This window comes from Budorcas taxicolor, chromosome 5 (assembly GCF_023091745.1).
Source record: "Budorcas taxicolor isolate Tak-1 chromosome 5, Takin1.1, whole genome shotgun sequence".
In the NCBI taxonomy this organism is placed as follows: Eukaryota; Metazoa; Chordata; class Mammalia; order Artiodactyla; family Bovidae; genus Budorcas; species Budorcas taxicolor.
The window spans coordinates 54014918-54041127 of record NC_068914.1 but is presented as its reverse complement, the minus strand read 5'-3'; the positions used below and the strand labels follow the sequence as shown (position 1 = coordinate 54041127).

Sequence of the window (26210 nt, the reverse complement as noted above, 5' to 3'; positions counted from 1 at the left end):
GTCTTGCTTTGAGTCCTTTGGTGAAGTTAGTTTTCTTTACCGTTATACTTATAAGGGAATTACTGAATATATTATGGTATATCCAAACAAGAGCATGTCATACAACTAGAAGAAGTAATGGCACATCTATACATGCTGGCCTGGAGGGGTCTCTATTACCTACTGCTGGGTGAAAAAATATTAGAGTAATTCTGATTATTTATGATCTCATTCCTATAGGATGCATAAATTATATGTACATATATAAAATATGTAAATAAAACACTTTATTAAGTTTCAAATTACTTCTTTGAACTCTCTGTGAATGGAAAGGGATTAGAAGGACTAGTTTGGGGCTTAATATTTTACCTTCCATTGAAAATGAGTGGTGGAGTTGTAAGTTATCTTAGTTTTATGAAGCTTCTCCATAATTTGAAAACTAAAGATAAGGGAAAAGAGTGTAACAGTGCCATGTGTGAAAGCATTTGTTTACTTAATTAGGATATGAAAGTCCATAATGCTAACAAATGGCAGCTGTAACATCCATAGATAACTGACATCTCACAGTTCCATATGTACATGTATTAGCTCTGCAAGTGTGCCATCTCAAAATATGCATTTAACTCTTTTTGGTTCACGTGGAACAATTAATCACACTGTCATATTGTTGGCCGACATCAGTAGTTTGAAGTCTAGAATGTTTTAAGTCAGTCTCAATCGCATTGCTTTAGTTTTGACTAAAAGCATTTTGAGATTTCCCAAGGAGATCAAATCATGTGCTCATCTCAAATTTTCCAGTTAAAAAGTTAACTTTGCGAGGAAACAAAGTCTTTTTTTTTTTGGTAGAAGAAAAAATTATAGGAAACCTGCTAGTTTTCCTGGGAGCACTGAGAATGATAGCAAAAATTAGGCTATTAGGAATTCAAAAAGGCAACCAGCTGCTATGGTCTCTTGACTTTTATAAGGAGTTAGTCTATAAAGGAGTGAAAAAGTAAGGTGCTGAGCCACATTTTTATCTGTTCTCGCTGGGCTAAAGATGTGACTGGGGGACCATTTTTGTCTTCACTACTTCACAGGAAAATGTCTTTATGACCCTCACTGAGGAATAAATATGGAAATGTGTGCATTTCTGGGTTACTCTTTTCCTTTACCTCCCGGAGAATGTCTGTTCCACTTTTGCTTTTTAAGTACTAAGGGAGTGGGGGGAATAAAGGAAAAAATAAAAATCTGAAAATGACAGCTAAATTTAATTTCAAGAACGGTTTTGTTTCTGATCTTATTCCTTAGTTGGTATTTCTATTATAGTATTACTACTCTGATGCCAAAATAATTTCATTAAATGGAAAAAAATTAAAGTCAGATTAGTTGGAAGATAAAGGCAAAATAACCAGTTAGATTGGCAGAATCTTAAAATCCATAACTGATTGTTTAGGGAGGGAGGGTTGAAGTATTTCTCCCTAATATTACTGCCAAGGCCTCTGAGAAGACAAATATACAACCCCTGTTCTCAAGGTAGCTCATGGGACAAGCAAGTGGCAAGGCCATAAAAAGGAAGAAAAAAGAGATAAATTTATAACAAATCAGGAATAAGGGATGAAGGGGCCAAACACAAACAATATATCCTTTTGAAAGTGGAAGTAACTATAATAAAGTGCAATTTTTTTTAAAAAAGATTGTTTTTGATGTTTCTATGTCTCTGAGCATCATTGTGGTATTTTGGACCTGATAGTATTTTCCATTTTTGTTACCTAACTGTTCCAGGCCTAATGAGAAACAGGCAGTTTCATGAAAGGAAGTGAAAAATAGCAAAGCCATTTGTAATATATTTAAAAAATTTTAAGTATAGTTAATTTAGGTGGCGCAATGGTACAGAATCTTGTAGGAGATGCAAGAGATGCAGGTTCAGTCCCTGGGTCGAATTCCCTGAAGTAGGAAGTGGCAACCCACCCCAGTATTCTTGCCTGGAAAATTCCTGGACAGAGGAGTCTGGTGGGCTATAGTCCATGAGGCCACAGAGAGTAGGCCAGGAGTGAGTACACATAGTTAATTTATAACATTGACACAAATGCAATCTATTTTTACTAGTTTTATTTAAAAACTAAAATAGTTTTTTGTTTTAAATAAATAGTTTTATCAAATACTTATAGTATAGATAATAAAACCTCTTAAAGCCCACCAAACACAGTTTTAAAAACAATTATTTTGGACTTCAACCCTACCAGTGCAATCATCGATTAAATCTGACTTTCCCTGTTCATTCTGTATCCTGAATGGAAAACAGGATAGTGGGAATGAATGGAAACTCAGGGAAGCAAATAGAGCCATTCTAGGTTGAATCAGTGAGTTGCACAGCTGTGGGGTCTGTTTCTGATGGTTACTCATGGGAAAGCACAGGGTCCTACAAGACAACACATGGTAAAGGCTTAGAGATTCCCCTTTCAAGCCTATAACTCAAAACAGATCCATACATTGTTCTCAACCCATTCCACCTCCTACAGCAACAAGTTTTACTACTCAACTATAAAGCAGCAGAGAAATTTTGGCAAAGAACTTGAGTAGAAAGGTGCCTTTGAGATGATTCTCAGTGGCCCTCCCTTTTATCTATTCTCTTTCAAGCATCAGAGTCCCTCCCTAATTCTAGCATTGTGGGATGTGACAAACAGGTAGATTTCACTGTAGCTCAGCCTTTCATGATTCAGACTTTAATCATTTCTCTGTTCAGCTTTCCTTTTCCGTACTACAAAGTCCCAATCTTCTAAGCCTGTCCTCACACACAGCTCCTTCATCCCTGTTTCAGCTGCCTCTCTGGCAGCTGGTCCTTTAACCCTACTCTCTTTCGGACCATAACCACAGGCACACCACACATGAATGGGCTTTAGTCTGGGTCAAGGTAGGGTATTTTCCCCTCTTGTATTTGTAAAATCCTCCATGACAACACCAAGCCTCTTTGGTTGTAATGGGACACTTGATAAATGTCTTCAAAGGATGACTCTAGGTGACTTTTCTTGGCTTATAATTGACCCTATTATTTTTATACTCTAACACTTTTTCCTTGCAATATATTCTAAGCTTACCCACACTGAAGCTCATCTACCACACTGGATTACTCAATCTACTCAACAAGGATTTTTTTTTTATTCACTGAGCTCAGAATTTCAGTGGCTGGAAACATGTATGTTACCTTCAAAATGGAAGCTTCAAGATGACTTAGTAAAAATACACAGGCTTCTTTGGAAGTATTTCTAATTCTCCATCTGTGGATCTTTTTAACATTGTTCAGCAGTGCTCTCTTTTCTTGGTATGTTTTCTGTTGCAATTCTAATTTCTTTGATTTTATTATTTAAATACATAAGATTGGCTCACAGAGTCGCATAGCATTTTATAGGGGAAGTGAGATTTCAATCAGCCATTGATGCTGAGTAGCTGGTAAAACTTTTCTTTAGTCTTCCTCTAGCAGCTAATTGGAGAGGGAAATGGCAAGCCACTTCAGTATTTTTGCCTGGAAAATTCCATGGACAGAGGAGCCTGGCAGGCTACATTCCTTGGGGTTCGGACATGACTGAACATGAGCACCTAACAGTCACTCGGGTCCCTTAGACATGAACTTTCTTTCTTAATGTTCCCAACAGCATCCCTACTCTTCTGATACATTTGAAATCTCACTGTTTTGTATTTCATCCTCTTTGGTGCATAATGAATCAATCATTAAAAATAACCTACCAATCTGTACACTGAGAAAATGACACAATCAGCCTGGAAATCTACTAATAATTTACGTCTGATCTTATGAACTCACTGATCCTGTCTTTGCTATTTAAGTAACCAAAATCCAGTTGAACAACCAATCAAATTTATTACATATTAGTGGCTTCCACGAGGAAGGCAATGGCACCCCACTCCAGTACTCTTGCCTGGAAAATCCCATGGGCAGAGGAGCCTGGTGGGCTGCTGTCTATGGGGTCACATCGAGTCGGACATGACTGAAGCGACTTCACTTTCACTTTTCACTTTCATGCATTGGAGAAGGAGGTGGGAACCCACTCCAGTGTTCTTCCCTGGAGAATCCCAGTGGCAGGGGAGCCTGGTGGGCTGTCGTCTATGGGGTCACACAGAGTTGGACACGACTGATGTGACTTAGCAGCAGCACAATGGCTTACAGCAGCAATGGCTTACATGATCTAGTTTTAGTTTCAGCATAAAGCAGTTTTGGAATCAGGTAGAATTTTTGGCCATCTCTCAAACTATCACAGGTAGTTAACCATCTGTCATCCAGGTTGAACCTGGTGAGAAAGAATAATGCCTGAGAAGCCATGTTTTATTCATGGAGTCTGAAGACTTCTTGGGTTGAGATCCTAAATCTGCCAAATACTGACTCTGTGACCTTGGGAAAGTTACCTCTCTGTGCTTTACTTCTACCAATAAAATAGCATTAAAAATAGTTACCTATCTTATAGGGTTGTAAGTGGGAATTAAGTCAGCTCACACACATAAAGCGTTTAGAAGGGTATCTGGCTCACATTGTGTTGCGTGAATGTCTGCTGTCGTTTTCACGTGTACAGCCAAGGACTGGCGTCGTGCCTGGCACTGACTTTGTGCTCAAATGATGTTTGTCGTAAGATTGGGTATGTACCTGCTGGCTAAGGGACTGATTTAGGAGTTTTGGTGCTGTTCTGAATGAATGCTTTCAGCATGTTGTTCGTATTTTCCGATGTCGGATCTAGCCCACATCTCATTTCTGCTCTTCTCACTTTATCCAAACCAGTGAGTCCTTCAGGCATAGCATCGCTCTGTGTTTGGTGATAAATGGGGCTGCTAAGTCGCTTCAGTCGTGTCCGACTCTGTGTGACCCCATAGACAGCAGCCCACAAGGCTCCCCCGTCCCTGGGATTCTCCAGGCAAGAACGCTGGAGTGGGTTCCCACCTCCTTCTCCGATGCATGAAAGTGAAAAGTGAAAGGGAAGTCACCCAGGTCGTGTCCGACTCTTCGCAAGCCCATGGACCACAGCCTACCAGGCTCCTCCGTCCATGGGATTTTCCAGGCAAGAGTACTGGAGTGGGCTGCCATCACCTTCTCTGAAATGTGGCTGGGTCTCACATTTTTGGATGATCCAGTTTAAAGATCTGTCATTTCTTTCACAGGTCAGTTTGTTCACATCTTAGGGATTCAGACGATTTTATCCATGTTGTAATTAAGCCTTTCAAGTGTCACATAATTTTATATTGCAACATTCAAGCCTAAAATTAGAATGAAGCCTCCTGGCATCATGACCAACTTACTATGCACGTTCCTATCTCATTAGCTCCGTAAGATGCCAGTTTATGCATATTGTTGCTTGACCCTGATATCATGGCCAATTAATTTGCATATCCCTATCTAATTGGCTCAAATAAGTTTTTGCCACTTTATTTGTGGCTCAGCTCCCAGATTAGTGTCTTTTGGTCCAAATCAATTGAATTTGAAGTGGTTTTCTTTGTCATGCTTTCAATACCAATGGAAAGACAGATAAGAGTGGTGGTCATGAATGTATAAAGGAACAACCTACTGCATTTGTTTCTGGTTGGAAAAAATTGAAGAAAAGACAATAACTTAGATATGTGGTCAAGGTACTTTTTAGGGAAGAGGATACTGAGCTAGTTAAGAAAAGGTAGGAGTTTTTTTTGTGTGTGAAATTTCAGTGGATGGGGCAAGGGGTGTATTCTGTATCACTGATGAAAATTCTAACTTGGAATTTGGCTGACCTGTGCCTCAACTGAAATTATGATGTAGAATCTAAGCCTCTATAGCATATTTTTCTTTTTCTATTTTTTTAAACAAAAGACTTGTGGTATAATTGACAAACATTGTAAGTTTAAAGTGTACAGTGTGTTGATTTCAAATATTTATATATATTGCAATATGATTTCCACCCTAGCTTCAGCTAACTCTGTACATTCCCTATAAAGTATATTTTCCTATTAAGATGCATAAGAATAACATAGAGGAATTTTAAAATGTCATTTTCAGATTCTCACTCATTGATATTCAATTATAGCGTGGTCTGATGTCATCTGGGAAATCTTAAAATTTAACATGTGCCTTGGGTGATTCTGATGTAGGTAGAATGTCACATCTTGATGAAACAGTACTTGAAAGAATAACAGACCTGTACTCATTCATGGTTTCTGTGTGGAGTCTAGTGGTTCCCCAATGGTGGGCAAGTTGCTCTTTCCTAGATAACTTTAAGAATATAAATTATTATATTTCTGCTGCTGCTGCTAAGTCGCTTCAGTCGTGTCCGCCTCTGTGCAACCCCATAGACGGCAGCCCACCAGGCTCCTCCATCCCTGGGATTCCCCAGGCAAGAACACTGGAGTGGGTTGCCATTTCCTTCTCCAATGCATGAAAGTGAAAAGTGAAAAGTGAAAGCGAAGCCGCTCAGTCATGTCTGACTTTTCGCGACCCCATGGACTGCGGCCTACCAGGCTCCTCTGCCCATGGGATTTTCCAGGTAAGAGTACTGGAGTGGGTTGCCATTGCCTTCTCCCTGTTATATTTCTAGGATAGTAGAGATGAGAAGACAAACCCATGACAATGAAAAAAATATTACATTTTGAAGAAAGGAAAGGAGTGTGTGTGTGTGGCAGGGCTGGGGAAGCAGAGCAAATCATACTGGTTTAGGCATCAGTCTGCCATAAAGTGATGGTGACTCCTTTACTACTGTGCACCTCCTTTTCTTTCTCTCCCATCATCTCCCTCAAATAGTTGGTGCCATCTGTTAAATCCATTGCCCCTTCTTTTGGGACTTAAGATGCTTTGGGGACCTCTCCTGTAATCCTACTCTTTGCTTTTCACAATATACATTCCCTAGTGATAAGACAGTTCTGGGGACTGGCAGGAAGAAGACTGGAAGTGAAACTTGTGGTGAAAAGCGAAAGAGAGAAAAAATGTAAGAGGGAACAGTTTCTGTTCATAGTCGCCAAGACATGGAAACAATCTCAATGTCCACTGACAGATGAATGGATAATGAAGGTGTGGTACACATCTATAATGGAATACTACTCAGCCACAAAGAAGAAGGAAACCATGCCATTTGCAGCAACGTGGATGCAACTAGAGATTATCATACTGAATGACATAAGTCAGAAAGAGAAAGACAAATACCATATGATATCACATATATGGAATCTAAAATATAGCACAAATGAACTTATCTACAAAACAGAAATAGACTCAGACATAGAGAACAGATTTGTGTTTGCCAAAGGGGAGAGGGGGTGGGTAAGGATGGAGTGGGAGGTTGAGGTGAGCAGATGTAAGCCATTATATATAGGATGGATAAACAATGAGGTCTATTGTGTAGCACAGGGAGCTATAATATGTTCAATATCCAGAGATAAACCATAATGGAAAGGAATATGAAAAAGAATGTGTGTATGCACACATAGATACAACTGAATCACTTTGCTATATAGCAGAAATTAACAACATGTGCAGTTAACAACATTGTAAAGAAATTGCACTTCAATAAAAAAGTTTTAAAAAGAGAATAAGTTTCCACCACACTCTTTCCAACCAGTCCTCAAGTTGTTGCTGAACTGACGGTACTTGGTAATCACCTCTCAGCATCCTGACATCAGCAGACTGCTGCAACAGCTGCATATGGATTCAGTCCTTCACATGTTTTCCCTGCACTCTCTTGCTGCCAATGGTTGGCAGATTTCTGATGTTCTTTTCACAATTTAAGTGAACACAAACCATATGAACGGGCTGGGCTGCAAATTTTTACCTTGATCTGCTTGCCATGGTTCCTAGCAGTACAAAAACTTAAAAAATTTTCAGAATAATTCTGTCCTACTTTAAGGAGAAGAGGGAAATGGAACAGCTTTTGAGATGTTCTATGTTGAAATCGTATGACCTAGACTTCAGTCCTAGCTCTACCATCACAAATTGGGTGACTTTGAATGTCAATACTGACAAAAGCAATGGCCAGTATTGAATGCCACCTATGTGCCAGATGTGGAACAAGATATGTACATTATCTAGTGTCTCTAAGCTTCAATTTTCTGAGAATATTACCTTTATAACAACCTTGCAGGCCTATCTTGAGGACCACATGAGAAAAACATGTAAGAAAAGTGAAGTGAAAGTTGCTCAGTCATGTCCAACATTTTGCAACCCCATGTACTATACAGTCCATGGAATTCTCCAGGCCAGAATACTGGAGTGGGTAGCCTTTCCCTTCTCCAGGGGTTCTTCCCAACCCAAGGATTGAACAGGGGTCTTCTGCATTTTAGGCAGATTCTTTACCAACTGAACTATCAGGGAAGCCTAAGTAAGGAAAGGTATTCAACTCAGACAGTAAAGCGTCTGTCTATAATGTGGGAGACCTGGGTTCGATCCCTGGGTTGGGAAGATTCCCTGGAGAAGGAAACAGCAACCCACTCCAGTACCCTTGCCTAGAAAATCCCATGGACGGAGGAGCCTGGGAGGCTGCAGTCCATGGGGTTGCAAAGAGTCGGGCACGACTGAGTGACTTCACTTCACTTCACTTCACTTCTATAACTATGTGATAATGAGTTCTTAACACTCAAAAACAATTTTCAGATTCAAGTTAAAAATAGAACTTCCCTCTAATATAGTAGACTTAGAAACTTGTCACTTCCATCTTGCTGATTCAGAAGTTTTGTCTTTCCTTCTTGAAACAGTTAGGTACTCATTGGAAACCTTCCAAAATTTTGTTTATCTTGTGATATAGAGCCCAAACTGAATTTAGAGTTTTGATATTCCTCATTAAAGCTGTACTTGGAATTCTCATTTTGGGGATGACTAGAAAACACACACACCCACACACCCACACCCACCCACACCCACACACAATCAAAACAAGCAAACCTGGGAAGAGTAATTGTATAATAACAACCAGGACCAAGATTAGGAGCAAGGTATCTAATTATTTCACTTGTGAATCTACACAGGTAGAAATTTGAATATAAAAATTAGACAGGAAAAAAATGCAGAAATAGGACCTGACACCTTTAGGAATTCTCGACTCTTCTGATGCTTTCAGTTTCTTAGACCTCTTTGCTATAGACTATTAATGTCCCCCTAAAAATCATACACTGGAACAGAGTCCCCAGTGTGATGGTATTTGGAGGTGGGACCTTTGTGAACTGATTAGGTCTTGAGGGTCAAACCCTCATGGATGAGATTAGTGGCCTTATAAAAGAGACCCCAAAGAGATGCACTCCTTCTACCTGTGAGGACACAGAAAACATCTGTGTATGAACCGTGAAGGAGGTTCTCATCAGACAGAACCTGTGGACACCTTAATCCTAGAAGCCTCAGCCTCCACAACTGTCAGAAATACCTGTTTAAGAGATACTCATGTTATGGTATTCTGTTAGAACAGCCTGAACAAACTAAGGCACTCTTCATATTCCTACCTCAATTTTCACAAAAAGAAAACATGTGAAGGGTGCAGAGGTATATTAAGATATGGTTACTAACAGAAGGCTTGATTTATTCCCCCCTCCCAACTACAGGGCACAAAAGCTACTCATTTCCTACTGTACTAGTTTGCTCCTGAAGAACAGCCTTATAGCCTGAAAGACTTAATATTTCAATACAAACAGTTAGATTCAGAAACTCTTGCTGTTGCTTACAAATACTTGAGAGTTGGAATAGGAAGCATCCAGGTTCAAGCCTCTACTGTAGATAAGTGAATGGTCCAATCGAATTTGTGACTGTAAAGTAGGAGTTGGGATTTGCATTGCTAGCTATATTGGGCATATGATGGAGGCAGAATCTTTGAGCACTACATTTTGAATTAACGCAGTAAAAGAGACAGAAACTGACTATGTTGAAGAAAGTATGAAATTATTTTTAAACTGTTTCTATTTCTTATTTTTTCAATATTTAATTCCATACCTAGTCTTAATCTGATATTGGGTCTTGGTAAACATGGGTCTACTGATATCTTTTTGTTTGAATTGACCAGCCAATCCTATCACTTTTTAAAAATATACTCTATGTCATTTATCATCATATGTCAATTATACATCAGTAGCTTTAAACTATAAGTATAAAGATGTTAATTGCATTCTTATTTACAGAGCCCAAAACAGAAACAACACACAGTAAGGGAATGGATAATTAAATAATAATGTATCCATTTCAGTTAAGTTCAGTTGCTCAGTCGTATCCTACTCTTTGCAACCTCATGAACTGCAGCACACCAGGCCTCCCTGTCCATCACCAACTCCCAGAGTTTACTCAAACTCATGTCTATCAAGTCAGTGATACCATCCAGCCATCTCATCCTCTGTTGTCCCCTTCTCCTCCCTCCTTCAATCTTTCTGAGCATCAGAGTCTTTTCCAATGCATCAGTTCTTCGCATCAGGTGGTCAAAGTATGGAGTTTCAGCTTCAGCATCAGTCCTTCCAATGAATATTCACGACTGATCTCCTTTAGGATGGACTGGTTGGATCTCCTTGCAGTCCAAGGGACTCTCAAGAGTCTTCTCCAACACTATAGTTCAAAAGCATCAGTTCTTCGGTGCTCAGCTTTCTTTATAGTCCAACTCTCACATCCATACATGACTACTGGAAAAACCATAGCTTTCACTAGACAGACCTTTGTTGGGAAAGTAATGTCTCTGCTTTTTAATAAAATTTCTAGGTTGGTCATAACTTTTCTTCCAAGGAGCAAGTGTCTTTTAATTTCATGGCTGCAGTCACCATCTGCAGTGATTTTGGAGCCCCCCAAAATAAAGTCTGACACTGTTTCCACTGTTTCCCCATCTGGTGATGGGACCAGATGCCATGATCTTAGTTTTCTGGATGTTGAGTTTTAAGCTAACTTTTTCACTCTCCTCTTTCACTTTCAACAGGAGGCTCTTCAGTTCCTCTTCACTTTCTGCCATAAAAGTGGTGTCATCTGCATATCTGAGGTTATTGATATTTCTCCCAGCAATCTTTTTTTTTCTTTTTTCACTTTTTTTGGAAGCTAATTACTTTACAATATTTGGTGGTTTTTCCCATACATTCACATGAATCAGCCATGGGTGTACATGTGATCCCCATTCTGACCCTCCCTCCCACCTCCCTCCTCATCCCATCTCTCTGGGTCATCCCAGTGCACCAGCCCTGAGCACCCTGTCTCATGCATTGAACCTGGACTGGCGATCTGTTTCACATATGATAATATAGATGTTTCAATGCTATTCTCTCAAATTGTCCCACCCTCTCCCTCTCCCACAGAGTCCGACAGTCTGTTCTTTACATCTGTGTCTCTTTTGCTGTCTCGCATATAGGGTCATTGTTACCATCTTTCTAAATTCTATATGTATGTGTTAATATACTGTATTGGTGTTTTTCTTTCTGACTTACTTCACTCTGTATCCTATGCTCCAGTTTCATCCACCTCATTAGAACTGATTCAAATGTATTCTTTTTAATGGCTGAGTAATACCCCATTGTGTATATGTGCCACAGCTTTCTTATCCGTTCATCTGCCAATGGACATCTAGGTTGCTTCCATATCCTGGCTATTGTAAACAGTGCTGTGATGAACATTGGTGTACACGTGTCTTTTTCAATTCTGGTTTTCTTGGTGTGTATGCCCAGCAGTGGGATTGCTGTGTCATAAGACAGTTCTATTTCCAGTTTTTTAAGGAATCTCCACACTGTTTTCCATAGTGTCTGTACTAGTTTGCCTTCCCACCAACAGTGTAAGAGGGTTCCTTTTTCTCTGCCCCCTCTCCAGCATTTATTGTTTGTAGACTTCGATAGCAGCCATTCTGACTGGCGTGAGATGGTACCTCATTGTGGTTTTGATTAACATTTCTGTGATAATGAGTGATGCTGAGCATCTTTTCATGTGTTTGTTTGCCATTTGTATGTCTTTGGAGAAATGTCTGTTTAGTTCTTTGGCCCATTTTTTGATTGGGTCATTTATTTTTCTGGAATTGAGCTGCAGTAGTTGTTGTATATTTTTGAGATCAATTCTTTGTCAGTTGCTTCATTTGCTATTATTTTCTATCATTCTGAAGGCTGTCTTTTCACTTTGCTTATAGTTTCCTTCATTGTGCAAAAGTCTTTAAGTTTAATTAGGTCCCATTTGTTTATTTTTGCTTTTATTTCTGTTGCTTTGGGAGGTGGGTCATAGAGAATCCTGGTATGATTTATGTCAGAGAGTGTTTTGCTTTGTTTTCCTCTAGGAGTTTTATAGTTTCTGGTCTTACATTTATATCCTTAACCCATTTTGAGTTTATTTTTGTGTATGGTGTTAGAAAGTGATCTAATTTCATTCTTTTACAAGTGGTTGACCAGTTTTCCCAGCACCACTTGTTAAAGAGATTGTCTTTTCTCCATTGTATATTCTTGCCTCCCTTGTCAAAGACAAGGTGTCCATAGGTGTGTGGATCTATCTATGGGCTTTCTATTTCATTCCATTGATCTATATTTCTGTCTTTGTGCCAGTACCATACTGTCTTGATGACTGTTGCTTTGTAGTATAGCCTGAAGTCAGGCAGGTTGATTCCTCCAGTTCCATTCTTCTTTCTCAAGATTGGTTTGGCTATTTGAGATTTTTTGTAATTCCATGCAAATTGTGAAATTGTTTGTTCTAGTTCTGTGAAAAATACCATTGGTAGCTTGATAGGTATTGCATTGAATCTATAGATTGCTTTGGGTAGTATACTCATGTTCACTATATTGATTCTTCTGATCCATGAACATGGTATATTTTTCCGTCTATTTGTGTCACCTTTGATTTGTTTCACCAGTGTTTTATAGTTTTCTATATATAGGTGTTTTGTTTCTGTAGGTAGATTTATTCTTAAGTATTTTATTCTTTTCGTCACAATGGCAAATGGAATTGTTTCCTTAATTTCTCTTTCTGTTTTCTCAGTGTTAGTGTATAGGAATGCAAGGGATTTCTGTGTGTTGATTTTATATCCTGCAACTTTACTGTATTCATTGATTAGCTCTAGTAATTTCCTGGTGGAGTCTTTAGGGTCTTCTATATAGAGGATCATGTCACCTGCAAACAGTGAGAGTTTTACTTCTTCTTTTCCAATCTGGATTCCTTTTATTTCTTTTTCTGCTCTGATTGTTGTGGCTAAAACTTCCAAAACTATGTTGAACAGTAGTGGTGAGAGTGGGCATCCTTGTCTTGTTCCTGACTTTCAAGTAAATGTTTTCAATTTTTCACCATTGTGGATAATGTTTGCTGTGGCTTTATCATATATGGCTTTTATTATGTTGAGGTATGTTCCTTCTATGCCTGTTTTCTGGAGGGTTTTTATCATAAATGGATGTTGAATTCTGTCAAAGGCTTTCTCTGCATCTATTGAGATGATCATATGGTTTTTATCTTTCAATTTGTTATTGTGGTTATCACATTGATTAATTTGCAGATATTGAAGAATCCTTGCATTGCTAGGTTAAAGCCCAGTTGGTCATGATGTATGATCTTTTTAATATGTTGTTGGATTCTGTTTGTTAGAATTTTGTTAAGGATTTTTACATCTATATTCATCAGTGATATTGGCCTGTAGTTTTCTTTTTTTGTGGCATCTTTGGTTTTGGTATTAGGGTGATGGTAGCCTCATTGAATGAGTTTGGAAGTTTAACTTCCTCTGCAATTTTCTGGAAGAGTTTGAGTAGGATAGATGTTAGCTCTTCTCTAAATTTTTGGTAGAATTCAGCTGTGAAGCCGTCTGGTCCTGGGCTTTGGTTTGTTGGAAGATTTCTGATTACAGTTTTGATTTTCTTGCTTGTGATTGGTCTGTTAAGATTTTCTATTCCTTCCTGGTTCAGTTTTAGAAAGTTATACTTTTCCAAGAATTTGTCCATTTCTTCCAAGTTGTCCATTTTATTGGCATATAGTTACTGACAGTAGTCTCTGATGATCCTTTGTATTTCTGTGTTGTCTGTTGTGATTTCTCCATTTTCATTTCTAATTTTGTTGATTCTTCTCCCTTTGTTTCTTGATGAGTCTGGCTAATGGTTTTTCTATTTTATTTACCTTCTTGAAGAACCAGCTTTTAGCTTTGTTGATTTTTGCTATGGTCTCTTTTGTTTTTTTTTGCATTTATTTCTTCCCCAATTTTAAAATTTCTTTCCTTCTACTAACCCTGGGGTTCTTCATTTCCTCCTTTTCTAGTTGCTTTAGTTATAGAGTTAGATTATTTACTTGACTTTTTTCTTGTTTCTCGAGGTAAGCTTGTATTGCTATGAACCTTCCCCTTCAGTTCAGTTCAATTCAGTCGCTCAGTCGTGTCCGACTCTTTGCGACTCCATGAATCGCAGCACGCCAGGCCTCCCTGTTCATCACCATCTCCTGGAGTTCACTCAGACTCACGTCCATCGAGTCCGTGATGCCATCCAGCCATCTCACCCTCAGTCATCCCCTTCTCCTCCTGCCCCCAATCCCTCCCAGCATCAGAGTCTTTTCCAATGAGTCAACTCTTCGCATGAGGTGGCCAAAGTACTGGAGTTTCAGCTTTAGCATCATTCCTTCCAAAGAAATGCCAGGGCTGATCTCCTTCAGAATGGACTGGTTGGATCTCCTTGCAGTCCAAGGGACTCTCAAGAGTCTTCTCCAATGCCACAGTTCAAAAGCATCAATTCTTCAGTGCTCAGCCTTCTTCACAGTCCAACTCTCACATCCATACATGACCACAGGACAAACCATAGCCTTGACTAGACGGACCTTAGTCGGCAAAGTAATGTCTCTGCTTCTGAATATACTATCTAGGTTGGTCATAACTTTCCTTCCAAGAAGTAAGCGTCTTTTAATTTCATGGCTGCACTCACCATCTGCAGTGATCCTGGAGCCCCCCAAAATAAACTCTGACACTGTTTCCACTGTTTCCCATCTATTTCCCATGAAGTGATGGGACCGGATGCCATGATCTTCGTTTTCTGAATGTTGAGCTTTAAGCCAACTTTTTCACTCTCTTTCACTTTCATCAAGAGGCTCCTTAGCTCCTCTTCACTTTCTGCCATAAGGGTGGTGTCATCTGCATATCTGAGGTTCTTGATATTTCTCCTGGCAATCTTGATTCCAGCTTGTGTTTCATCCAGTCCAACGTTTCTCATGATGTACTCTGCATATAAGTTAAAGAAGCGGGGTGACAATATACAGCCTTGACATACTCCTTTTCCTATTTGGAACCAGTCTGTTGTTCCATGTCCAGTTCTAACTGTTGCTTCCTGACCTGCATACAGATTTCTCAAGAGGCAGGTCAGGTGGTCTGGTATTCCCATCTCTTTCAAAATTTTCCACAGTTTATTGTGATCCACATAGTCAAAGGCTTTGGCATAGTCAATAAAGCAGAAATAGGTGTTTTTCTGGAACTCTCTCGCTTTTTTGATGATCCAGTGGATGTTGGCAGTTTGATCTCTGGTTCCTCTGCCTTTTCTAAAACCAGCTTGAACATCAGGAAGTTCACGGTTCATGTATTGCTGAAGCCTGGCTTGGAGAATTTTGAGCATTACTTTACTAGCATGTGAGATGAGTGCAGTTGTGTGGTAGTTTGAGCATTCTTTGGCATTTCCTTTCTTTGGAATTGGAATGAAAACTTCCCCTTAGCACTGCTTTTACTGAGTCCCAAAGGTGTTGGGTTGTTGTGTTTTAATTTTCATTTGTTTCTATGAAGATTTTGATTTCTTTTTTGAATTCTTCTGTGATTTTTTGGTTATTCAGAAGTGTGTTGTTTAGCCTCCATATGCTGGAATTTTTAATAGTTTTTTTTTTTTTTCCTGTAGTTGACATCTAATTTTACTGCATTGTGATCAGAAAAGATGCTTGGAATTATTTCAGTTTTTTGAATTTATCAAGGTTATATTTATGGCCCAGGATGTGATCTATTCTGGAGAAGGTTTCATGTGCACTTGAGAAAAATGTGAAGTTCATTGCTCTTCTCCCAGCAATCTTGATTCCAGCTTGTGCTTCATCCAGTCCAGCATTTCTCATGATGTACTCTGTATATAAGTTAAATAAGCAGGGTGACAGTATACAGCCTTGATGTACTTCTTTCCCAATTTGGAGCCAGTCTGTTGTTCCATATCCAGTTTAACTGTTGTTTCCTGACCTGCATACAGATTTCTCAAGAGGCAGGTCAGGTGGTCTGATGTCCCCATATTTGGGAGAATTTTCCAGAGTTTGTGGTGATCCACACAGACAAAGGCTTTGGCATAGTTAACAAAGCAGAAATAGATATTTTTCTGGAACTCTCTTGCTTTTTTGATAATCCAACAGATGTTGGCAATTTGATCTCTGGTTCCTCTGCCTTTTCTAAAACCAGCTTGGACATCTGGAAGTTCATGGTTCATGTACTGTTGAAGCCTGGCTTGCAGAATTTTAAGCATTACTTTGCTAGTGTGTGAGATGAGTGCAATTGTGTGGTACTTTGAGCATTCTTTGGAGTTGCCTTTCTTTGGGATTGGAATGAAAACTGACCTTTTCCAGTCCTGTGGCCACTGCTGAGATTTCCTAATTTGCTGGCATATTGAGTGCAGTGCTTTCATAGAATCATCTTTTAGGATTTGAAGCAGCTCAACTGGAATTCAATCACCTCCACTAGCTTTGTTCGTAGTGATGCTTCCTAAGGCCAACTTGACTTCACATTCCAGGATGTCTGGCTCTAGGTGAGTGATCACACTATCATGATTATCTGGGTTGTGAAGATTTTTTGGTAGTTCTTCTGTGTATTCTTGCCACCTCTTCTTAATATCTTCTGCTTCTGTTAGGTCCATACCATTTCTGTCCTTTATTGTGGTCATCTTTGCATGAAATGTTCCCTTGGTAACTCTCATTTTCTTGAAGAGATCTCTAGTCTTTCCCATTCTATTGTTTCCCTCTGTTTCTTTGCACTGATCTCTGAGGAAGGCTTTCTTATCTCTCCTTGCTATTTTTTGGGACTCTGCATTCGGATGGGTATATCTTTCCTTTCCTCCTTTGCTTTTTGCTTCTCTTCTTTTCACAGGTATTTGTAAGTCCTCCTCAGACAGCCATCTTGCTTTTTTACATTTCTTTTTCTTGGGGATGATCTTGATCTCTGCCTCCTGTAATATGTCATGAACCTCTGTCCATAGTTCTTTAGGAACTCTGTCTATCATCTAATCCCTTGAATCTACTTGTCACTTCCACTGTATAACTGGAAGTGTATGGGATTTGATTTAGGTCATACCTGAATGGTCTGATTATTTCCCCTACTTTCTTCAATTTCCGTCTGAATTTGGCAATGAAGAGTTCATGATCTGAGCCACAGTCAGCTCTGGGTCTTGTTTTGGCTGACTGTATTGAGTTTTTCCATCTTTGGCTGCAAAGAATATAATCAATCTGACTTCAGTATTGACCATCTAGTGATGTCCATGTGTAGAGTCTTCTCTTGTGTTGTTGGAAGAGGTTGTTTGCTATAATCAGTGCATTCTCTTGGCAAACTCTATTAGCCTTTGCCCTGCTTCATTCTGCATTCCAAGGCCAAATTTGCCTGTTACTCCAGGTATCTCTTGACTTCCTACTTTTGCATTCCAGTCCCCTATAATGAAAAGGATATCTCTTTAGGTGTTAGTTCTAGAAGGTCTTGTACGTCTTCATAGAACCCTTCACTTTCAGCTTCTTCAGCATTACTGTTTGGGGCATAGACTTGGATTACTGTCCTATGAATTGTTTGCCTTGGAAACAAACAGAGATCATTCTGTCATTTTTGAGATTGCATCCAAGTACTGCATTTAAACTCTTGACTATGATGGCTCCATTTCTTCTAAGGGATCTGCCCACAGAAGTCGATATAATGGTCATCTGAGTTAAATTCACCCAATTCCATTCCATTTTAGTTCACTGATTCCTAAAATGTCGATGCTCACTCTTGCCATCTCCTGTTTGACCACTTCCAATTTGCCTTGATTCATGGACCTAACATTCCGGGTTCCTATGCAATATTGCTCTTTACAGGATTGGACTTTACTACCATCACTAGTCACATCCACAACTTGGTGTTGTTTTTGCTTTGTCTTTGTCTCTTCATTCTTGCTGGAGTTATTTCTCCACTGATCTCCAGTAGCATATTGGGCACCTACTGACTTGGGGCATTCATCTTTCAGTGTCCTATCCTTTTGCCTTTCATACTGTTCATGGGATTCTCAAGGCAAGAATACTAAAGTGGGTTGCCATTCCCTTCTTCAGTGGACCAGGTTTTTTCATAATTCTCCACCATGACCCGTCTGTCTTGGGTGGCCCTACATGGCATGGCTCATAGTTTCATTGAGTTATACAAGGCTGTGGTCCATGTGATCCAATGGGTTAGTTTTCTGTGATTGTGGTTTTCAGTCTGTCTGCCCTCTCATGGAGAAGGCTAAGAGGCTTAAAGAAGCTGATGGGAGAGACTGACTGAGGGGGAAAATGGGTCTTGTCCTGATGGGCAGGGCCATGCTCACTAAATCTTTAATCCAATTTTCTGTTGATGTATTCATAAAATGTAATTATCCAATCAAAAAATTTTCCCCCCATGAATCAAGCCATTGATTTAACTGTCCACTGGTTGCTTTCACATTTTGCATATTTAGCCCAAGATTTTATAACATTCTTAATAGAAACAATTACAATAATATTTAGTGAGCACTTTATTGTGCTTTCATTTATTTCTCACAATAACCTGATAAACAAGATTCTCTTAGTATCCCAACTTTACAGATAATGCAACTGAGGCTTAGGAAGCTAAATAACTTGTCCAATGTCAAATTGCTAACAGTGGGAGACTGGGATTTAAACACTGGCAATAACCCCATTTTGGTTCCAGTTTACTAGCCATTTCCAACAAATGTGTTTTGGCATTCAAATTACCTGAAATGACCTGATTATATAATTTTGGTCTCCTTGGTAGTTCAATTAACTTTCAGACAGACCATCCAAATACTTAAAGTTACTTTAATGGTAAGTAGGTTAAATAAATTTGAAATGCACGACTTGTTTTTTCAGGCCATAACTCCTTTCTAAATAATTCATTATTCATTTAGCAGCTCGGCTTGGTGCTATCGTCAGTGTGGGCATGGTGGGATATATAAATACGGATCACAGTCTAGTGACAGAAGTGTGAAGTTTGAAGGAAGTAAACAAAGTACTGGCATTTAAGAAAGAGAAAGATTTTTTCTTTTAGGATGGATCAAAAAAGGCTTCATGGAATCCGTCCACCTAAATTGCCCTCTCTCCCAGGCACCCCTCGAGCTCACTTCCTCACCTCTCCCAGGCCATTGCCGAAAGGTTAGCACTTTCTCTGACCACCCCATTTAAACTTCTCCCCAGCATCTGTCATCCTACATGTCTGCTTTGCTTTCTTCATAGCACTTATCATCTCTTGGTGTACCATGTGCCTTTCGATTTATTGGCTTCCTGTTTGTTTCCCCACATTACAATATAAGGTGCCTAAGGGCAGGGCCCTTTGGTTATTTTGGCCACTGATGTAAACCCAGTTTCAGAACAATGCCTAATATAAAGTAGGGACACAATGCATAGTTGTTCAATGAATGGAGGAAATAAGACTTAAGCTGGGCCTGAAGAATGATTAGGATTTAGCTAGACCCTGGTGGATGGAAGAGAATTCCAGGTGAAGGGCATGACTTAAGCAAAGAGTGGAGGCAGCAAATCACATAGCCTGTTCACTGTACTGGTTAACTTGGTTAAAATTCAAAAATATGGTGGGGCATAGTCTGGAAGTATCTATTATGCAGACCTATGTGCCTGTGATAATTTTACAGACAGCAGGAAGCCCATATGATTAGGACTCTTCAAGGGTATTTAGCCTTTAAATACCCTTAATTTAATATTTAACAGTTCAACAAAATCATTTCAGGTAATTCAAATTTAGGGATGGAACTGGGATGAGTGGGTGGTGAAGCTAATATAATCATAAACACTGGCAAAAAAGCCCACTTTGGTTTCAGTTAACTGTTTTCAGCAAAGTGTAGTTCAACATTTGAAAGAAGAATATATTTCTTCTTTTTTTATCATTAGGAAGTCGAATCAGATATGACCTCTGGCCTTGCCCCTCTCATGTCACAATGTTGAGTTAGCACTATGGGTGGTACAAGTCACGCCAGGGTCCCTTCCTTCACTCAACACCCAGCAATAACCCAGCTACACATGGGTATGACGGCAATCCATGCAGATATGTCTGGCTAGACCCAACTTTCCTTAGCTAAACCTCAAAAGTACCTGTAGCATCTCTGATGCTGCTAGATAACAAGCAAGATGGAAGATAGAAGTCAGAGTGTTAAGAGGCACAAGCTGTGATTAACAAATATGTAACATCTATCTACATCAGTATCTATCTATGGCCACGGGAACTCATTTCTAGGACCTTGGAAGGAGACAACACATAAGGGACCCTAAAGTTTTCTTGGCTTCATGGTAGAGCTGTTTCTGGAACTCTGAAGGGTGAAAGGTGAATTGGGAGGAAGTTCAGGGGAGCATGAGATACAGGTGAGTGAGGAGGCGGTTGGCAAAGGAGTCTGAACAGAAACGTGTGAGAGAAGATACAGACGAACTACATGATGATACTTGGCTGTTGAACCAAAGGAAGTGGAGAGGTCAGAGGAGTCTGAAGTCAGACTTTAGGATACTTAGTAGTACTCTGGGAGTGAAATATTCTTGTGCCTCAAAGTTTGCACATAAATTCAAAACAAAAGAGGATACAAAAGAGATGTTATCCTCTTTTGTTTTCAGGTTCAGATATACTGTATTTATTCTGTTACTGATGCTCAAATGATCACATCTTTGGCCAATGGAAGTCACTGCAAGGTAACTCCTAAGCCTATTGACATGAGGTTTCCTTGCTTTCTGTTATGATGAGATGTTCTAGGCTTTTCTTGAGTGTCTTCTGTGCCACACCTAGGATCTACCACAGAGCCAATAAACTCCATGCTCTTCTAGTGAGAAACTGTATTTCAAACCATCTCTGGTTCTAGGGATGCCCATGGCTACTGTTTATAGGCCTTTTTACTGGACAGAACCAGGACAAGGTGGATGTGTATAGACACACACATATGTGTCTGCATATATTTTGCACCTTTGGCACAATAAATACTCTACATTTTTAAAAGAAACTGCTCATTGCCTAATGGTATGAACAAAGCAAATTTAAAGCAGTAAGTTTTTAAATGGGGTCCCAGTGACATGAAAGAAGTAGTGCAGATTTCCTGGGTGACTTATTTATAAAGAGAAGTAAATTTAGGCACCAGGAATATTTGGCTGACAAATTAGTGGTTCAGTACATGGAACCTTCACTTTAGCATATTTTAGCTGTTTTGCTTTAGAATATAAAATCCCCATGCTCCATGAGAGTGACCTTTTGAAGTTTGCAATATTTTTATTAGAGAAAGCACTGGATAGCCAGTAATGTTGGTTCTAATTCCATAGCCACAAACAGTGACAACCATAGTTTATCTATGATGACCCTGTGCCATATCAAGAAAATTCCTCCACATTTTAAGTTATTAGAAAATATATATTGATTTAATTACAGAGAAGAAAATAAAAACAATGGTGTTCAGCTGTGGAAATGATAAGCCCTTGAGTCTACTTTTCTTTTGAGCAAGAGTTTACTTCTTTGAAAACTAAAATTGGGTTGTACAGAATTTTAAATCTCAAAGTCTCTCCATTACCAACATAAGCTGTAGAGAATAAATATATTACCATGAGCGTTTACCCTCAGATTTTACTGTTCATATATATTTGAAATATTGAATGTTTAATAAAATAGTATTATTAAAAGCAACATTAGGCTATATTTGATAAATTTGATAAATTTACCTAATATTTGTCTTTGCTTATATAAATATAAACACTTAAATAATACCTGATACATCTCAGATAAAAAATTATTTTTCACATCATAAATGAATTTTGACCAAATATCAAAAGCAAAAACCTGAATGAAATTTTAATTGGTCATAGATGTCACCTTTCAAAAGATAAGCAAACATTTTTAGCTTTCAGTGCTATAGGATAATTGATATTTGGGCTATGAAGCAGGAAAATAGGCTTCATCTTCTCTGCCAGTTCCAATAAATTGAGAGCAACTTCCTGGGGCTCTGTGTTGGGATGAATTCTGAGAGTGCTTTCAGGCTCCGAGGGAAAAGAGAACAGTCACCAATGAAGGAGTGGGGCGTCGTGGCGTGTGTACTATGCATTTTGTGTCCATGATGAAATTGCATTAAAAAACCGCACAATAAACATCACAGACTTACCAGACAAGCCACCCACATCCATCTTCTTCAGGTTCTTTGCTTCCAGAATGACAACAGTCAGCTTGCCAGCAGTAGGTACATAGCGAAGGGAGAAGCAGATATCACCCAATTTCTCTTGCTATGAAAACCAATAAGAAAGTATAAATAATCTTTCAAATAAAGGTGAATGCAGTTTATATATATACATTGTAAACACCTCAGGAAGGAGGATTATCACAATTAGAATTGGAAAACTCTTACATTCACTGGCATTTACTCAGTGGTCTGTCATTCACTAAGGTATCATCAAGAGTGATTGTATCTTTCAGTTTTTAAATAGCTCATTTATGCTTTAACATTCATCAAAATACATCCATAATTCAATGGTTCAGGAGATGAGATCAAGATGACTTTTTTAGAGATTACATTCTGAATGTACTGTAGAACTCTTGGCAAATATTCATAACTTGATTAAATAGCTTTGAAAAGAGACTAGCAGGTTTGTTTTTTTTTTGGTAGGATCAACCTACCTCCTTTTTTCCTCTTTTTACATTTCAAATAGGATTATGTGTGATATCTAGACTTTTGGAGGAAATGGACTTGCTTTTGTGTTTCTAAACTCTATTTATTGATGAGAAATTATAAATTCCTAATAGCTGAAATGCAACAAAGTATAAGATTTTGCACTTTTACTTTCACTCATTGAGGTCTAAATTTCTTTTCCCTTATCCTAAAATTTATAAAAATCTAAGTGATGGTTTAAAAAGTGAAATATATGGTAACACAAAATTTCTCACATGCCCTCGAGTTATTTCATTGGTACCATATTTCAGTTCCAAGAACATTCACTAATCCTATATTTGAGCATTTCTGAACAACTGATGAAGAGCTTAAAGTGATGATGCTATGTAGAACTTTTACCTTTTTCAGAAGACATCTATAGGTTCAACTGTCTTAAATGTCTTACTCTTTAAGATAACTAAGGACTGTATTGAACACAAGCAAGATTTTTTTCATTCGTAAGTGTGAGAGAGGGGCAAGGGTGTAGACTCTGTTGTATTCTCAGATGCTGGAGGCACTAGACTGTTCCCTGATGTATGGGGTTAAGTATATGTAAAGAGCCTCTTGATGAAAGTGAAAGAGGAGCATGAAAAAGTTGGCTGAAAACTCGACATTCAAAAAATTAAGATCATGGCATCTGGTCCCATCACTTCATGGCAAATGGGGAAACAATGGAAACAGTGACAGACTTTATTTTTTGGGCTCCGAAATCACTGCAGATAGTGACTGCAGCCATGAAATTAAAAGATATTTTCTCTTTGGAAGAAAAGCTATGACCAACCTAGATAACATATTAAAAAGGAGAGATATTACTTTATCAACAAAGGTCCATCTAGTCAAGGCTATGGTTTTTCCAGTAATAAATGAATGGATGTGAGAGCTGGACTATGAAGAAAGCTGAGCACCAAAGAATTGATGCTTTTGAACTGTGGTGTTGGAGAAGACTCTTGAGAGTCCCTTGGACAGCAAGGAGATCCAATCAGTCCATCCTAAAAGAGATCAGTCCTGGGTGTTCATTGGAAAGACTGATGCTGAAGCTGAAACTCCAATACTTTGGCCACCTGATACGAAGAGTTGACTTATTTGAAAATACCCTGATGCTGGGAAAGATTGAGGGTAGGAGGAGAAGGGGACAGCAGAGGATGAGATAGTTGGATGGCATCACTGACTCGAAGGACATGAGTTTGAGCAAGCTCTGGGAGTTGGTGATGGACTGGAAGGCCCTGGTGTGCCATGGGGTCACAAAGAATCAGACATGACTGAGTGACTGAACTGAACTGATGGCAAATCCGGTTTTAATTCTTTGTATCTTTCCCCAGTCCCCACCTCTCCCCCAACCCCCCCGCCCCCCAGTAACTCCAAAGAAGGTAATGTAATTGTTGTGTCAGACTTCTGCAGATAGGTTTCTAACATAGGAATGAGGTATAGAAGGCCATATCCTCAGGTCTTCTCCTGTTGTATTCCTAATATGACTGCTTTGGCCTTCTATATAACTTGACATATGTTTAAGTTAGCTAAAGTAGCTAGAATCTCCACTGTGGAAATAATAGCCTAGATGTAATCCAACAATTTAAGAAAATGCAATTCCTGTTTTTGGGCACTCATTAAATCCATCTTTCAAAAAGGAAAGGGTATCTACCTGTTGTATGATTTATCTTTAGGTGAGAAGTAATATTTTCAGTGAGTGGGTATGTGAGAGAGAGAAAGAGAAAAGGAGAGAGAAAAACAGAGAAATGGTGCTGACGCAATGCTTTTGGAAATATCACTCTGTGTGTGTAGAGCCATGGTTCTCTCATTCCTTGAGTTCACACAGTGTCTTACCTATGTATCTCTTATGTTACTGAGTGCCGGGAGCCAGCACGGGAGATCCCATCCGTGACAAGGTCATGCAGAGAGGCCTGATGGGCAAGGTGAGTCAGGCTTCAGGGGTTCCCCCTGGGTTTTCCTGAACATCTACCCCCAAAAACCAGAGTCTGCCTGCTTTATTACTGTGCTTTCCACTCTTCTGACATTCTCTGGAAAAAAGTTAACTCAGGGCTTCAGTCTCCTGCATATGAAAGGAATGTTTCAGCTCAAACCCTTTTGATGGCTCTCTAACTTGCCTGACAGGTTCCCCCAGACTTTTACAATTTGTGAATTGCTTATAGCCCCCCAACCGTGAGAGGCACAAAGCTTAAACATCTTAAAGATATAGAGCCTTTTAGAGTTAAGAATTAGTTTGGTGAAGAGTTTGTTGAGTTACTGTTTGCCGCCAGGCCTCCATATCCTTTATCTTTTAGGCACGTGGGAGGATATGCAGAATAGGAATATAGTAGTTTTGATGTTAGCAACACTAGACTTTTGAGTTAATTACTTTTCTCTTTCTTATAAATCACTGTACTTCTTTCATTGTTATAAATTGTTCTGTCCTTGCTATGTAAGAATGTAACTTTATTTAGTGCTTTCTGAGAGTGGCACCAGACTTTGGGAAGAACACTTTTAAGACAAATAAGTCTTCTGGTTGACAAACCCTTATCAGAAAAGGGCTGTAAAATGTTAATTGGCCTTCTGGCCAGAAGATGATGTAAATCACCTAAGACTTGTGTATACAACTAAGTATGCAGAGAAAAACCCTGGTCTTGATAAGAGTCAAGGCTGCTGATGCTGCATAATTTTATATTACCCATTGATCTCTATGTACAATCAAAAAGCATAAAAGGCCTTCTGAACAATAAAGGATGGACCAGTTTCTTAGACTAGTCTCTGGAACTAGTTTCTTGGAAATCTGGTTGCCCCCGTGTCTCTCTCTCTCTCTTTCTCCCTCTCCTTCCCTCTCCTTTTCTGGCTGAATTCCCATCTGGAGTGGGGAGGCTCACCATGTCTACTAACTTGCCCCGGCTTTTAAGTCCCGTGAGGGAGGGAGCCCAAGGCGGGGCACCCTCCACCATTCAAACGAGCGCCGGTGGCCTAACGAAGATGGTGCAAACTTCTTGTCCTGAAGTTTTATTGGCTTTCCCCATGAACCAAGTTATTTAGCATCTTTTCTCCACTAAATTTTCCTACTATACTATTTCTTCTTAATCTCTTTTATATTTCTAAATAAATAATTTTTCCTTGCCTACTCTGTCTCCCCTTCGAATTCCCTAGATCCACCGGGGCAGGACCCTGGCAACTGAGGATTTTTATTTGGTCTTACCTGTGCAAGTCTTAATTTCCCCACATAACTATAAATTCTTTGAAGACAACATCATTCCCTAAATTATCACTTTCCACAAGTTTTCAGAAAGGAAATACATGGAAATTTGAGATCATTCTCCTGTTTTGAATTTTCTAGGTAATACCTCCCTTTCATTAGTGTAGATAATAGAGAGTTACATATAATGTGCTAAATTCACCTGAAGTGCCTACTCACCCCTAGGAATTAATTTACACATCAGGAGAATCTAGTAGAATAAATTACTTTTCATAGCCTGTGAAAA

At 39.1% G+C, this 26210-nt stretch overlaps 1 protein-coding gene across 1 annotated transcript in view; it reads right to left on the bottom strand.

Moving 5' to 3' along the window:
* SYT1 (synaptotagmin 1) overlaps positions 1-26210 on the bottom strand; it is a 229175-nt gene that overhangs the window by 87076 nt on the left and 115889 nt on the right. Inside the window, exon 6 of the mRNA XM_052640353.1 lies at positions 22213-22330. Coding sequence (XP_052496313.1) covers positions 22213-22330 — 118 coding nt within the window. The remainder of the gene's footprint in view (positions 1-22212; positions 22331-26210) is intronic.